A 17,867-nucleotide genomic window follows, 5' to 3' on the forward strand; every position below is an offset into this window, starting at 1 on the left:
CTAGGGTGTCTTTAAAGATAAAGCAATTCACATCAGATTTCATGATATAGTTCTCTAAAGGAGGTTAAAGAGATTCACATTTTTCCTTTGGCCTAAAATGGCTCTTCTTCATTTAGTTTATGAGACACATTTTCAATAAATTTTGCTCAGTACTCCTAGAGCTGGAAAATAAAACAAAAACAAAAAAAATTAAAAGGACACACAATGGCAGGACGATAGGTACTTGTAGAAAAGCATGCATTTATTTTAGGAATGTAAAATTAATTATCCATTAATTATTTAATGGAATATTCCACCTTTGTTGATGATTTTAGTAGGAATAACTACTGCAGAGCGGAAGCAGGCATTTTACCTCTGTTTTATTTATATGGCAGGACTCCATTTCAACTTACAAATTACTTCTCAGGATCTTTAAGATTATCAGTTGAATACTGGCATGGAGTTGAGTTTTTGGATTGTACACAGAAATGATTTCCTATATATTCAGCTACATCTTGAGGGCTTGCTTGATGACCCTCGGACTTTGGGTCAGGAGTGAGTTCACATCTTTGTCTTACTCCCTGGAAGTATAAACAGGAATCCAGCGTCCAACATTTTCAGGCATGATTTGACCTAGTTATATGCAACTTTATAATTTAAAGAGGTTTAAAAATCTGGAAAAGATTTGGGGGAAAAGTGAGAAAGATGACTTTAAATTCAACACATTGAAAAGAAAATAATTTTAAAAAGAGGATTGATCAGTATACATGGAAGGCTTGGGATAACTTACAATCCTCTTTCCATTTTCTTATTTCTTGTGTTTTCTGTATTCCTTCCCGCAACTCACTTATTCCCTATCTTCTACCACTTCTGCCTTTTGCTAATTTCTATTAATCTTTCAAGTTAGTTTAATTAATCCTTCAATCCTTAGTTTAGATGACACTTCATTCATTCAATGAAGATTTAATAAGTTCCTAATATTTGCTAGTTACCGTTCTGGGGAATGAGGGAACAATAGTGAACAAAACAGTAAAGGAAACAAATCCAAACCTCTTCTTATGGAGTTTAGATTTTAGGCAGGAAAAGGAGACTAAATAAAACAGAAAAATAAATAAAATATGCAATATGTTTGATGTGGGTAAAGAGAATAGTCTGATAGGGAAGGGGGTTAGCAGGGACTGGGCTACAATTTTAGATAGGGTATTAGGAGGGGTTTTGCTAAAATGACAGTTACGGAAACATCTGAAGGAGATGAGGGAATAAGCCAGCAGGTGTCTGTAGAAGCAATGTCAAGGAGAAGGAATAGAAAATGCAAAGGCTTTGAGGAAAATAGGTGCCTGGAATGTTTGTGGAGGACAGTGTAGCTAGATCAGAGAGCACAGGGGCATACTAATAAAAGATAAGCCAGAGGTAGCAAGGAGACAGATTGGGTAGAAATCTGTAGAACTTTTACTCAGTGTAAAAACCCATTGGTTTACATGCGGTAAATCAGTGAAGTTAGACCACACCTACACACCACACACAAAAATAAACACAAAATGGCTTAAAGACTTAAATATAAGACACGACACCATAAAACTCCTAGAAGAGAACATAGGCAAAACATTCTCTGACATAAATCGTACCAATATGTTTTCTTAGGTCAGTCTCCCAAGGCAATAGAAATAAAAGCAAAAATAAACATATGGGACCTAATCAAACTTACATTCTTTTGTACAGCAAAGGAAACCATAAAGAAAATGAAAATACAACTTACAGACTGGGAGAAAATAATTGCAAATAATGCAACTGACAAGGGCTTAATTTCCAAAATATATAAACAGCTCATACAACTCAATAACAAAAAAACCAGCCCAATTGAAAAATGGGAAGAAGTCCTAAATAGACATTTCTCTAAAGAAGACATACAGATGGTCAAGAGGCACATGAAAAGCTGCTCAACATCACTAATTATTACAGAGATGCAAATCAAAACTACAATGTGGTACTACTTCACACTGGTCAGAATGGCCGCCATCAAAGTTTACAAATAATAAATGCTGGAGAGGGTATGAAGAAAAAGGAACTGTCCTACACTGTTGGTGGGAATGTAAATTGGTGCAGTCACTATGGAAAGCAGTATGGAATTTCCTTAAACTAAAAACAGAGTTGCCATATGATCCAGTGATCCCACTTTTGGGCACATATCCCAAGAAAACTCTAATTTTGAAAAGACACATGCACCCCAGTGTTCATAGCAGCACTATTTACAATAGCCAAGGCATGGAAGCAACCTAAATGTCCATTGACAGATGAATGGATAAAGAAGATGTGGCATATATACACAATGGAATACTACTCGGCCATAAAAAAGAATGAAATAATGCCATTTGCAGCAACATGGATGGACCTGGAGATTACCATACTAGGTGAAGGAAGTCAGAAAGAGAAAGACAAATACCATATGATATCACTTATACATGGAATCTAAAGTATGATACAAATGAACTTATTTACAAAACAGAGACAGACTCATAGACATAGAAAACAAATTTATGGTTACCAAAGGGGAAAGGAGGTGAGGGAGGGATAAATTTGGAGTTTGGGATTAGTGGATAGAAACTACTATATATAGAATAAAGAACAAGGTCCTATGGTGTAGCACAGGGAATCATATTCAATATCCTGTAATAAACCATAATGGGAAAAATATGAAAAAGAATATATATATATATATATATATATATATATATATATATATATATAATATATATGTCTAACTGAATCACTTTGCTATACACCAGAAAACTAACAGAACATTGTAAATCAACCATACTTCAATTTAAAAAAAAAACAAAACAAAAACAACCATTTACAGTCTTTTGCAAAAGAGTGACATAATCTGCTTTTGTTTTGTCAAGAATCCTTGGGCTTCTGTCTTGAGAATATACTGAAGGGGAACACAGATTGAATCTGGGAGGCCAGTTAGGAGGCCATTGCAAAAATCTAGGGAAGAGGGGGCTTGGGCTAGTGTTGTAGCGAGAGAGGTGGTGAGCAGTGAGTGGATTCTGGTTATATTTTGAAAGGAGGACCTCTGGATTTGCTGATGGAATGGGTGAGAGGCACGAAGGAAAGAGAGAAGTGGGGGAGGACTCTAAGGATTTTGGGCTGAGCAACTGGAGGAAGGGAATTGCAATGTTCCAAGGTGGGGAAGGCTGTGGAAGAATCAGGTTTGGGGCATAAATGTTCTTGAATGATCTAATACTCTTCCAAGAAGAGTTGTTGAATAGAAAGATGGGTATAGGGTCTAGATTAGAAGAAGTCTGAGTTAGAGATAATCATTTGGGAGTCATCAACCTAACGATGGTATTTAAAGAATTGAGGCAAGGTGATGTTATCAAGGGAGTACTTACTTATAAGCAGAAAGGAGAAGAGATCGAAAAACTGAATCCTGGGGCACTTCAACATTTACAGGTCCAAGAGGATCCATTGAAAGAGACTGAGAGAAGCAGCCTGAGGGGTAAGGGGAATATTATGAGAGTCTGATGTACAAGCAGTCAAATGACAGAGGTATTTCAAGGAGGGGGGAATGATCAGCTCTGTCAATGCCACTGATGGTTCAAGTAAGTTGGAAACTAGGAATTTACTGTTTGCTTTTAGCTTCATGGAACTCATTGGTGACCGTGATAGGGGAGTTGTGGTGATGCAGCTGGCATCAAAATGTTGACGTGTTTTGAGCTTGAGTGGCTGGAGGAATGCTTTCATGGAGGGAGTAGCCTGGCACAGGTGTCAGGACCTAAGTGTGATGAAGAGGTCTCTTTGGGGCTGTGTATCTGTCCATGGCAACTGGATTTTGGTTATGTATAAGAGAATTAATCAAATAAGTATGTTTATTGAAGATAATGGGAGCCAGGTTTCTCCCTTTCAGAGAAGGGAGTTACAAGTATGAAAAGTGAAATTAGAATGAACCTTAGAGTATTGGATCAGAATTGAAATTATCAGTGTAATCCCATTTCATGTATGTATGTGTGTGCATAAATATATATATATATATATATATATACACACATACATAGATAGACATAGAAATACTATATAAGTCAATGTGTAGGTGTCTATATCCATCTAATCTATCTTTCTATCTTCATATTCTCTACCTCTGTCCACTAAGAGGGAGTGGGAGGGCGTGGGAGTAATAGGATGAGTATACAGCACTGAATCTTTGTTCTTAAATACCACTTGTCACTTAAGGAACCAGAATTCCTTGGAGAAATGGTTGATTTCAGGGCCAGGCCAGGGAAGTATGGGGCACTCATTGTCTAAACATGGAACAACTTGAGCACTGAAATACATATTGAGTGCATTTATTATATTCCACTGAATAACATAAGGATTCATGAGTCCATACAGATACAATTAAGTAAATGCAGGCCATGAAAGCTTAATAAAGAACAGGATATCTGCCCAAAGTATCTGCTCACAAAATGCTTATTAATTGCAAAGAGAAATTTTGTTTTTTTACATAAAGAAGCCTGGCAGATACCATCTTAATCCAAAAGATTAAAGTTAACATCATCAATGATGGAACAACTAGAAATTATGTAACACATAAGATGTAATAAGATGATCTCTGAATCACCTGGATCTAGTCAGGAGGAAACAGACAAATTCAGATTGAGAGGCAGTCTACAAAGTAGCTAGACTGTAGTCTTCAACAGTGTTAAGATCATGATAGTCAGGGAAAGATTGAAGAACTGTTCTAGATCAAAGGAGACCTGAGAGTTGTGACAACTAAATTCAACATGTGACCCTGGACTGGGTTTGTAATCTACAAAGGACATTTTGGGAACTATTGGCAAAACTTGAATGGTGTCTGAGGATAAGGTGATAAGGATGTATCAATGTCAATTTCCTGATTTTGATGGTTGTATTATGATTATTTACGAGAATATCTTTTTTTTTTTTGGTACCAAATGCATTACTGTATTTGGGGATAATGGGTAAATCAGTCAGCACCTTAATCTCAAATGTTTCAGAAAAAACTTCTTGTACTGTTCCTGCGACTTTCCTGGAATATTGAGGGTTTTTTTTTTTTTTTTAAGTAATAAAAACCAGAAACTACTAATTGAGACTAGGAAATAGGAAAAGAGAAACTGGGCAAAGCAAGTATAGGCAGCTCATAGGAATGCCACTACAGTGGGAAAGAGAGAAATGGGGAAGTATTTAGAGGAGAAGACTTCTAAGATTATTTTTCTCTTTCTCATCTTTGTCCCTAAGCTCTTTATTCATGTTTATTTTATTACATATTCCCACCTGGCACTGAAAATATTTTTATATGCCAGTTTCCACTACAGAATACAAATTCCTTGAAGAAAAGGTCTGTGTTTTATATTTGCTTTATATGTAGCATAACACTTAGCATATTATAATGTGTTCATTGAATATTCAAACAACTGAAACATTTTCAAAAAAACTATGGTTTTTAAATGAAGGGGTATGATGAACAATTTTCTTCCTAAACATGGAAGACAAAATAAGAAGTTGACTTTTTAAGGAGGGGAATTTGTAGGCATAACAAATAAACAACTTCCAGATTTGGGGATATAAAATGCTGAAAAGGTTACTAAGGTGTTTCACAACTAATTCTAATAATCTTTTCAAAGTCATCTGTTCCATATGGATTACATAGAAAAAGGAACCAGTGATACACTGAGATAATTAAGAGTGTAGAAAATTGTGATCATCTCTATACCAAATGTGAAATTGTGCATGAAATGTTCCTAGACAGTATCTACAGAAAATGGGCTGGCTGTATTCCCATTCCCTAGGAAATCAATAGTAAATCAAACCATTGGCAGATTTTTCTATGTTTTATATATATATATGTGTGTGTGTGTGTGTATGTGTGTGTCTGTGTAAATTAATAGCTTTTTTTTGAAGTGAAGAGAGTAATTTAATAGTTTCGGAAGAAGTGGCCACGAGAGTTTTACATCTACTCAAGATAGGACAAAGAAAACTACTTAGATTCCTATGTTAAATTTCTAGAGATTAATTAAGTTAGAGGCTTGTTCTTAGGAGGTTGCTGTATATGGAGAGAGAACTTTAATGGATATCAAAGGTGAGTAGTAAATCCAAAGCATCATACTTAGGGTGAAAATGTAGTACACTTAGGCATAGATCACTTCCAGGGCTGGGCTTGTCTGAGTTACTCAGAGAGGAAAAAACAAAAGTCTGTATGTAGGGGACAGGGGTCTGGTGGGGAGGGGGTGGGGGGATGAACGGGACAGGGAGGAAGGGAGAAGGGGCCAGGGAGAGGAGTGTTGAAATGAAATGTATGAGCTCGTGGGAAGTGAAAAACAGAAACAAAAACAGGCAAGACAATCTTGAGGAATATAGCTGTGTCTGAAGTCATTTCCCTGTAGCCATCTTTCATACAAAGAGAATAAGATATAAGATGTTATCAGTAAATCAGACCAGTAGTGGGAACGCATGCACATTGCAAGTACTTGTGGGCAACTCATGTGGTTAATTTCTACCAAACCAACCTTCCATGAACAATTACCTCAACTCTTTTTTTCATGTTGTTTGTATAAACATAGCATAGAAAATATTTAATAGACTGGTATATTTATTCATAATTATATGATTCTATAAAAGCCCATGTTAGTAAATAAGGTCACTTTACAAAGGTGAAGAATCCCTGTATGATATATTTTATCCGTTAGAAAATGGTGCCTTTTCTTTATTGCTTACAATTGCAGAATAGTGTAGATTGTGTTGATGGTTTTGTTTTTGGAGTATCTATTAGTCAGTCAATCAATTAGTATTTATTGAGCTTCTGCCCATCATGTAGGGAATGCTCATCAAATTTGCAAATGACACAAATCTTGGAGGATGTTAAATACATTGGATGACAGACATAGCATCCAAAAAGATTTTGACAGCCTGGAGCAATGGGCTGAATCTAACAAGATGAAATATAATGTGGATAAATATAAACTTCTGTCCTTTGGTCCAAAAAACTAACTGCCTATGTATAGGATGGAGTAGATATGCTTTAACAGTGATGTAAGTTAAAAAAAAAAAAAAAAAAGACTTAGTGTCTTAGTGACTAGTCAGCTCAACTTAATTTATCAGTTTTAGTTGTATGATGTCATGAAATCTAGCATGCAGTTTTGGATTATATTAAGGTGATAATCTTATTTCAATTTGGCGAGAGACCACACGTAGAGATTGTAGTATTTCTGGAGCCACATTTTAAGAAGAGAGAGACCCAGAACCATGTCATATTTAGAACACCACAGAAACTAAACACATTTATCTTGAAGAAGACTTAGGAGAAAAATGATATGTGTGGACTCTCGTGTGGAAAAGGGATTGGATTTTTTTCACTTGGTCTCAATAATTAGAGCTGGGGCCTACAAATTGAAGTTATAAGGAGATATCTTTCAGTTCAATCATTTATAATAGCAAAACCTGTTCAAAGACGAAAGGGTTCCCAAAGTCTGCAGAAGCAGAACACTGGAGTAGGTAAACCTAGGTGTCCTCATTTTGGGGATAATAACACGGTAGGGGGCAATCTGAGAACCCAGTGAGATACTATAAGTAAAGCACTCAGCACACAGCCCGGCAAATGGCAAGTGATGATATAGCTCATTGGAGCTGTTACTCTTCTTATTATGGGAGGTGTTGATACAAAGCCTGAGCCATCACTGTGTTGAGTTAAAGCCAAGAAACTCAATGGGTGGGTCTGATAAACTAGATGGTGGTTATATCTAAATGCTCGCTGGGTGCAATCTCTGAAACCAGTTATTCTTCTATGTGACTTTGAAGAGTGTAACCTTTTTTTAAAAAAAATTCTCTGTGATTCCATTTCATTACTTGCAGATAATGCCAAACCTGCCTTGGGTTGTTGTAAGGATAAAAAAAATGAATATATATATAACTTAGAACAATGCTTGACACGCTAGTTTTTCAATAAATGAGAGCACTTTTATAATGCTGAAGTAGTCAACAAAGGATCGTTGTAGGATACAGGACTTGAGATACATGTTTTGAAAAATATTAAAAATTTAGGTAGATGAAAAGCAGTAGCAAGGTTATTCCCATATGGAAATAGCTTGAATAAAACATGGAGATGGAATTAAGCATTGTGGGATCATCAGACAGTGAAGAAACCTCACCAGTTAGGTGAGGTTGGCTACTGGTGACCAGTTAGAAATAAAAGTGGATGGAATGAGTGAGGGAAAACCTCAGAAGACCTTTGGTTTGGGATGGTAAGCAGAGTGGCATTCCACATGCTTTCAGGTAGGGGATGAAACATACATGTGATATTTTAAAATAACCTTATGAAGTTTTCAGAATAAATTGCCTTCCTTATGCTTAAAAATTATAGATGGAATAGTTGAATCTTTTATGCAAATCCTTCTTTATCCTAGAAATGGAAATTCTATTTCAGGGCAATTTCTATTTCAGAAGGTCCAAAACACTTTTTCCTCCATGAAGTTTTCCCTTCAGATTCATATCACAGTGGTTTTCTTTTTTGTTTGAAATCCTTAGCATTCAAATGTTTTTTGTATTTGTATCATCCATCATCATCTTCTGAGAGTGAATTTGAATTCACGATCTGTTGCCAGATCACTTTGTGTTAAATCTATGAAAAAGGTGTTCTTCAAAAGGCATAAAATGATTTTGTTTTAAAATGAGACCTATCACATTAATGAAAATGATATTCCTGGGAGGCTTATAAGTTGGTTCTAGGAAGACAAGTCCCACAGAGAAGGTCCAAAAGTAGTTTATACACCACACACTCATGGATTAAGGTGTAACTTCTCAAAGCAACTCCATAAAAAAAGACAACACTGAATTAACTGCACGAAGATTCAGTACATAAGTAAAAAACAACCGTCATCATTTGTAGTGACTCAGACACTATTTAGTATGCTAAAATTACTCTGTTGTTTCATACGTACAAGCTCCTTGAGGAAAAGGACAGTGATTTTATTTTCTTGGTGTAACTCATAGGGCCACTGCGGGTGCTGGGTTAATGCCGTATTGAATTAAATTTAAATTAGGAGGATATTGGCAACAGGAAAACTATAAAACTATTTCTCCAATGAGGAAGTCAGCATAGGTACTCTGCCTTTTTGTTTCCCAACCTGAATCAGCAGTTTTTTGCTTTCCTTTTCCTTTGTTGTTGTTCCTGGTGGTGGTGGCCTACAGGAGTAGCATAGCAACAGACGTTTGGCATTTCAGTGGAACAGGTGATTGTTGACAGTTACAAGGTGAACTTGGTTGTATTTTTTCCCTTGGTAGCTTCTCAGCAATTGTGCGACCTTCTGGAATTTTGAACTATGCTCCTCTCTAATCAGGCATGAGAATGGTTAGGAATTCTACATTTTTAAGTCAACTACACTCTTGTGCTCAAAGGAATGAGTACAGCCTATCCCAGGGACACCAAGTTTGACCCCCAAACAATGGCTAGAATAAAATTTGAAACCCTGGGAGAATGAAGGCTGGAGCATGACTTGCTCCCCTGTATCTTCTTTCCAAAATGTTTTTGGACGTCTTATGAAGGTGTTTAAGGCTTTTTCTACAGCTGCTATTGGTTTTGCCAATTCATTCCTTCAAGCCACACCAATAAACATGTACAAACCCCTCTAATCCTCAGAGAAGTGGAGAAAAAGATAGGTGGGAAGTGCACTGTAGGAGAAGGCTTTCTTTTCACAGGTGAGAGATTCCGTCGTATATATTCCTATTCCCCTAAATAACCGACAAGGGGCTCATCAGGTTGAGCTATTGCAAAGAGCCACCATCATGGTTACGGTTTCCGTGTGATGGGGCCCCAGACCTGAATTGCAAAGTAGTGTAGAGGATCCTTGAATATAAAACATGGTACAGAACACCAAAGAGGATTTAGTCTTATTTATAAAAATGTGGTTGCAGATTAATCATGTTTTAAGTACCAGCAAAGTGAAAACATTCTTCTGGAATTCACTGCAGTGACACTGAATCCTTCTACTAAGCAAATATGTGATGAGTTGATAAAAAGAAAAAAAAAAAAAGAAAGCAAGGTCCTGAACTCTTGACTACAGATATAATACAGTGAATACAGAAAATCAAAAGCATGCTTTCTATCTGACTCAAAATAAAGGTGCACTTAAACTTGTAAAAGACAACATTTTTATTTGAATGATATGACAGAACTGTCACAGGAGTGTTACCTGCTATAAAGAAAGCCAAAGAATTATTACCTTTATTAGACCAGTGACACTGAGCTTTAGCCATACATTTCTAACTTCTGTCCCTCTACAGAGACAATTTTCTTTTCCTAAATAAACTGTCATGCTAGTGTTAATATATTGTTGGCTCTCTCATGCTCTGAGAATACTGCTGATATAAAACATGTATATGTTAGATTGGTAATAGTATCTTTAGTGTAGCTGACTAGAACAAATGTGTTTCCCTCATGGCTGTGCTAATGTGATAAAGGAAAATTGGCTGTTCATCAGCTTTTGGCTGGGTAAAGACAGTAGAGATGGAGCCACATTCTTTTTTATGCATTAATACCATCGAGAACTTTTCACGAGTTATATTTCATGTGCCTGCATGTTGCGCAAAGATGTTGTAAAACATGAGATAATGCTACAAATAACAAAGTAGAAAAGCCTGTATCTTTTATAATGATAACAGTCAAACACCAAATGACAGTAACAGGCTGTAAAAAATGAGATGCAAAAAAAAAAAAAAGCCACGGTGGCGGTGTATATCCAAGTCCATGAGGAGCTAGTGTGTGATTTTAGGTCTTTATGTTAAAGCTTTGTTTTATAATTAAGTAAAATGCGACACAGGGTCAGTGACTTTAGGAAAGAACATGAAAGCAGGTTTTAAATGAAAGCAGGTTGGGTAGAGAGGATAAAAGCCATATTGAATAAGTTTTTGAAGAATTGATATTGCCAAGAAAATTATGATGTTAATTTCTAGGTGTGTGTGTGTGCTTTTTTTTTTTTTTTTTTTTGAGAAGCAGTTTGAAAGGAGTTCACTCATATGATTTAAATATATCAGAGGATGGTTATTTTTGTCAATTTTTGTAAGGGTATTTTAATAGAATTTCATTTTGAATGCTATGATTTGATATTTTGAAATGAAGATGTTAGCATCTGACCTTCAACTACAAGGCATTAAATTTCTCAATGAAGTAATCTGCATAAAAGTTTGATTGAATTGACTATTCAGGGATCAACACAGACAAAAAGTTCATAACTTTTTATGGTGTAATCCAGGGGTGGTCAGACTACAGCTCACGGGACAACTCTGGCTGGCTACCTGTTTTTATAAAAGTTTTGCTGGAACACGTCCATGCCCATTCACATACATGTTGTCTCTGGCTGCTTTCCTATTACAGCAGAGTTGAGCAGTTGTGACCTGGACCGTTTGGACCACAAAACCAAATCACTTGGCATACAAATAAAAAATATTTATTCTCTAGCTGTTTACCGAAAAAGTTTGTTTACCCCTGATGTAGGGAGTTGTTAGGTTGCCTGATTAATTAGCCTAGGACATGATTGGCAGTTTTTTACGTTATTCTGTATTAGAGAAGTATAGATGAAAATTACCGACTAGATACCAACACCTGAGAAAGTAAATGTTTACAAGGAGCCTTTTGTACTAGCAACCTAAATTGAATTATATCCATATGTAATGCATTTTTGGTATATCTGGTTTTGAATATTTTTGCCTTTTGTGTTCATTTCTGTTTGTTTCCAAATATGACTGTAACAAATTTAACTAGTAGCTAAAGAAACAACGTGTCTCCAAAAAGACTTATAAAGCATGGCAGTCAGAGCTGTTAAATATATGGGACAGTTATGCATACCTGTGAATACCCTGGTAGACATGACCCCAGCACAAAACTATAACATATAGGTTTATATCTAGATATACAAACACAAGACATATCATTGAGCCATTAAAATAAAATTCCAGTCTTTCCAGCTGAAGGAAGTGGAGAAGTAGGAAATTAACTTGAGAAAGCCTGCTGAAGTGTAGTTATTATAAAATAAAAGGTTATGCAATCAAAATAATAACGGTGATAATTTCTTACAGGTACATCAGACAAAAATCAGTTTCTTCGTCAATGGTTTGGAAGAGGATAATACAGCTTTTGATGCAAGAACTCTAAGTGGTTCAATTACAGATTTTGCCTCTGGTACTATGCAAATAGGACAAAGCTTAAATGGTAAGAGTCCGACTTCAGAAAATTATTTACTTTATCCAATTACACTGTTTCTTAAAAATTGTGTCAAAAATAATATTTTAAAATACCCAGGTGTATTTGTTTCCTAGGGCTGCTGTAACACATTAGCACCAACTGGGTGGCTGCTTAATTAAGCAGATTTCATCCCCTGGTGGTTCTGGAGGGTAGAAGTCTGAAATCAAGGATTCAGTGTTGGTTTCTTCTGGAGGTTCTGAGGGAGAATTCATTCCATGCCTCTCTTTCTGGTGGCTTCTGGCGATACTTAGTGTTCCTTGACTTGTAGCTGTATAACTTCAATCTTCGCCTCCATCTTCACCTGGCCTTTTCCCCTTTGCTTTTCAGGACACTTGTGACCAGATTTAGGCCCCACCCTAATCCAGTATTGTCTTGTCTCAAGATCCTTAATTACATCAGCAAAGACCCTTTTTCCAAGTAAACTCACAGTTGCAAGTTGCAGGTAGTCTTATCTTTTGGAGGCCATTATTCAACCCACTATATCAGGGAATCTTTAAAATTAGAATGTCTCTATCATTTATTTTTAAAGTAAGAACACTATGTAATAAACTATATTTTCTTTTTTTTAATTTATTTTTTATTGAAGTAAGGTTGAATTGCAATGTTGTGTTCATTTCTGCTGTATAGCAAAGTGACTCAGTTACACACATATATATACATTCTTTTTTTATATATTCTTTTCCATTATGGTTTATCACAGGATACTGAATATAGTTCCCTGTGCTATACAGTAGGACCTTGTTGTTTATCCATTCTATATATACAAGTTTGCATCTGCTAATCCCAAACTCCAACTCCTACCCTCTCCCACTCCCCTCCCCCTTGGCAACCACCAGTCTATTCTCTATGTCCGTGGTTTTGCTTCCATTTCATAGATAAGTTCATTGGTGTCATATTTTAGATTCCACATATAAGTGATATATGGTATTTGTCTTTCTCTTTCTGACTTACTTCACTTAGTAGGATAATCTCTAGTTACATCCATGTTGCTGCAAATGGCATTATTTTGTTCTTTTTTATGGCTGAGTAGTATTCCATTGTATATATGTACCACATCTTTATCCATTCATCTGTTGATGGACATCTAGGCTATTTCCATGTCTTGGCTGTTGTGAATAGTGCTGCTATGAACATAGGGGTGGATGTATCTTTTTGAATTATAGTTTTGTCTGGATATATGCCCAGGGGCAGGATTGTTGGATCATATGGTAATTCTATTTTTAGTTTTCTGAGGGACCTCCATACTGTTTTCCACAGTGGCACCAACTTCCATTCCCACCAACAGTGTAGGAGGGTTCCGTTTTCTCCACACTCTCTTCAGCATTTGTTATTTGTAGACTTTGTAATGGTGGTCATTCTGACCAGTGTGAGGTGGGACCTCATTGTAGTTTTGATTTGCTTTTCTGTAATAATCAGCAATGTTGAGCATCTTTTCGTGTGCCTCCTGGCCATCTGTATTTCTTCTTAAACTATATTTTCTTTCTCTTTTTTTTTTCAAGTTTGTATTTTATTGTATGGCTATTGTTAAAGTAGGACTTAGAGTATTAGACAGAAATTGGAAAATAATAGTCAACGTGGAATAAACTGGATTAATGGTGTTCATATCTTCCCACCCTAAAAATGGTCCATGTAGATTAAGAAGATAATATGCATCACATCCTGAAAAGAACAGAAGTTGTATTTAGACTTCTCTTGAAATAACTATTACAGTGGTCTATAAAATTGTCTACACTTTAAAATGGGAATGCGAATTATTTTATATTATTAAATAATAAATGCTCATTATAAGAAAATCCAAACAACACAGAACTCTATAAAATAGGAAGCATTTTCCTTTTTTGACCTTCATAGATAGATATAGTTAACTTTGTTATACCCGTCCATCATTTTTTACATATAGCTAGAGATATGGTTATAAATATAATAATTTTCCAAAAATGAAATTATCATACATATGCTATCTCTGAGCCCTCTAAAAATAAATACTTCCCCTCCAAATGCTATGAGAAACATGTCAATATGCCTTCTCATTTAAAATGGCTGCATTGTGCACAATTGTATAGCTGTAACCAAAACTTTTTAAACAAGATTATATTGATGAACATTTAGGTTATTTCTACTATTTCAATATTATTAGCAGTTATTTGATAGAAAACACTAAATATATATATCTATATATATATCTGTGTCTATATCTATCATGCATATACACATAGACATATATATGTGTTTGAACAATTGTCTGTGCAGTTCCCTAAGACCTTTTACTTTGGCGTCAGTTTCCCTGATTTCAAATCCCATCTCTCTACTTACTAGCCATGTGACCTGGAATAACTTTTTAATGTCTCTAAACTGTAGTTACATCCAATTTAAAATCATGATGATGATGCTATTACAGTCCCATTATAAGGATCAAATGAGGCTATGTCATAAAAAGCACTATTATTTTTCCAGCATCTGGTACCTGGTAGTTGCTCCATATTTGTGGAATGAATGAATACGGTACCTTGTATATACTAAATCATATTGATATGTAATACTATTATTAATATTATAATTATTTCCCTAACATGAATCAATAGAAGTTAAATATGTTGAAATATATGGTCATTTTTTAATTTTAATACATATGAGATTGATTACCCTAAAGCATAACAACAGATAATCTCCAGAAAGGTTGTGAAAATTTAAACCTGATTTTAAAATATAGGTAAGTATTTGCCTCCTTAAACAGTAACTGACCTTACAAACTATCCTTGTTTTTTTTCACTTTTGTCATTCCTCTCATTGAAAAATGTTTTTGTACACTGCCTTAGAATTATTTGGCCATTAGTGAGGTTGACTGGCTTTCCACATATGTCTTGATAATTTGCATTTCATTTGTTAATTCCTTATACATGTTGTGTGTCTATATTTATAGTCTGGAATTTCTTATTTGTAAAAGCTCATTAATGCTAAGAATATTATGTTACACATGTTTTCGTTAGTTTTTAGATAGTCTGATAACTTTGCATTATAGAAATTAAAAAATATTTTAAGTTTTTAATAAAGGCAAAGCATGCATGTAACATAATGCATAAATATTAAGGGGTACAGCTTTATAAAATTTTAATCCTATATAATTCTCATCCAGAATGAGATCATCAAACATTTCTTGTATTAAAGACTCCTAGTGAATACCGACTCTAAAGGGAAACAGGAATAGTGTTAGTAAGGACCTGTATCGGCATAGATTAGTGTTGCCTATTCTTGAATTCTCATGTAAATTAAATCATGCAATAGGTATTCTTTTGTGTCTAATTCCTTTTCTAAGCACTATGCCTGTAAGATTTATCTATACTGTGTGTTGCTATTTCCTTAAGCTTTAGGAAATACTTCTTTACTTTTTCAAAGTGGGTATTCTAACCAATGATATTTGAGAATTTCGGCGATCTGTGTCCTACCAACACTGAGTATTGTCATATGTTATTGTTGTTTGCCATTCTGGTGGCTGTATGGTACATTTCCTGATGATTTATGATGTTGAGAACATTTTCATGTGCTTCTTGGTCATGGCTATGCTCTTTTGTGAAATACCTATTTAAGATTTTGCCAATTTTTAGTTGGATAGTTTGTCTTTTTATTACTTACAGGAGCTCTTCAGTATTTTGAATATGAGTTCTTTGACAGATGCATGGACTTCAAATATCACCTTCTGGGTTATGGCGTATACTATCATTTTCCTTTGATCAACAGATATTCTTAATTTTAGTGAAGTCCAGTTTACTAACTTTTCTTTCAAACTTAATACTTTTCATGTCCTGTTTAGAATATCTTTGCAAATCCTGAAAGAATAAAGTGTAGGAGAACACCATAAACACCATAAAGATGTTCCCTTTCACTTTATTTTAAAAGTGCTATCATTTTACCTCTCAAATTTAGATTGATGTTCTTTCTGGGATTGATATTTGGGTATGGTATGAAGTAGGAGTCAAGATCCATTTGTTTTTTTCCCACCTGAATATCTAATTGACCCAGAAACATTTTCATCACTTCTCTACTACTTTGCAGTGGTAACTTTGTCACAAATTATATATCTGTTATGTGAAGATGGGTTTGTTCCTGAGCTCACCATTTTGTTTCAATGATCTGTTTGCCCATACTTATCGTTAAAGCATTTGGTTTCCATTATTGTAGCTTCATAAAAGTCTTAATATCTAGAAGTATTTAATTTCTCCAACTCTTTTTTTCTTCCAAGATTTTCTTGGCTATTATATGAATTTTAGGAGTTTTTCGATTTTCACAAAACTTTGAGGGAATTTAAATCCTTAACTCAATTTTGCGAGAATAGACAGCTATAGAATATCAAGTCTTCCAATCCATGAACATCATATACTCCTTACTTTCTCCCAGCAATGTTTTTAGTTTTCTGTATAGCGTCTCATTCATATTTGTAAGACTTAGTCCTGTGTATCTGTTGGTCCTTTTGTTCATGTAATTTTACTTCAATTGTTTTGGAACTTTATTCTCTAATTTTCTTTCTGTTATATAAAAATGCCATCAATTTTTATATTGACCTTAAGTCCAATGACCTTGCTAAATTTTAATTCTAATAGTTATACAATCCTATCATATATACACAGTAGGCACTCAAATCTTTTCAAATGTTTGCAATAAAGGAATAAGTGGTCATGGCTTTGGAGGTGTCACATAGATATTTATGGGTGTTGTTATTAATAATTTTGAAACAGTGTAAAATTTTAATTTCCCCCTATGACCTGAGTTATCTAGTTTAAAGAAAATAGTATATATTTTTAATTTTCAAAAAACATTCTAAAACACTGTGGTTAAATTTCCAGGCTCTGGGGTCAAATAAATTTGGGTTGAATTCAATTTAGTTGTGTATTTTTGGTCAAAATATGTATCCCTTTTAAGTCTTAGGTTTCTAATCTATTAAATAATGTTTTAATAAATGATTCATGGGAATATTATAAGAATTATATGAGACTGTGTATGTGTAGTATGTACTGCTTGTCATATTGTAACTGTTAATAAGTGTCAACTATTATTAACCTCTTTGAACATCTATTTTCTTATTGTGAAGCAGAGATAACAATTACTTTCCATAGAATTGTTGAGAGATCCAAAGAAAAATGACTCTATTATTTTAATTTGTATGTTCTCTTAGATCAAGCTAAACTTATGTGAAGAAGTAATATTTTAAGGAACCAATATATTTAGAAACTTGTTTGAGTAATTAGTATATTGAAAAATTCTATAAAGTACTCTGCCTGCAGAAATTCCTAATAACACATTACATCTTGTGAGCCTTATTTCAATATTTAACTCCCATTAGCACTTCTAAAAGTGTTTTATTGCCCCAAATATTGCTCACAGTAGTAGACAGTGCCATAAATTTGTCCACTCTGCACTGTGGGGTTGAAATGATTTGCTCCTATTCTATTTCAGTATACTAGATGTTGAATTAATGCTTCCAAAGGACTGTGTGGACTGAATATGATATTTGTTTTTAAACTGCAAAAGAATTGATTCAACTTCTGCTTGGAAAACACATCATTGGAAAAGGGTTTATTTCCGATGTTACTTAGTTTTTATTACAGTTTTTCTCCTTAAGTTCTGAGCATCGGAGAACTACAGG

General features: G+C 34.8%; 1 protein-coding gene across 1 annotated transcript in view; it reads left to right on the top strand.

The window, feature by feature from the left end:
- USH2A (usherin) overlaps nucleotides 1-17,867 on the top strand; it is a 775,536-nt gene that overhangs the window by 41,242 nt on the left and 716,427 nt on the right. The window contains exon 3 of the mRNA XM_059905730.1: nucleotides 12,064-12,196. Coding sequence (XP_059761713.1) covers nucleotides 12,064-12,196 — 133 coding nt within the window. The remainder of the gene's footprint in view (nucleotides 1-12,063; nucleotides 12,197-17,867) is intronic.

This window comes from Balaenoptera ricei, chromosome 1 (genome assembly GCF_028023285.1).
Source record: "Balaenoptera ricei isolate mBalRic1 chromosome 1, mBalRic1.hap2, whole genome shotgun sequence".
NCBI lineage: Eukaryota > Metazoa > Chordata > Mammalia > Artiodactyla > Balaenopteridae > Balaenoptera > Balaenoptera ricei.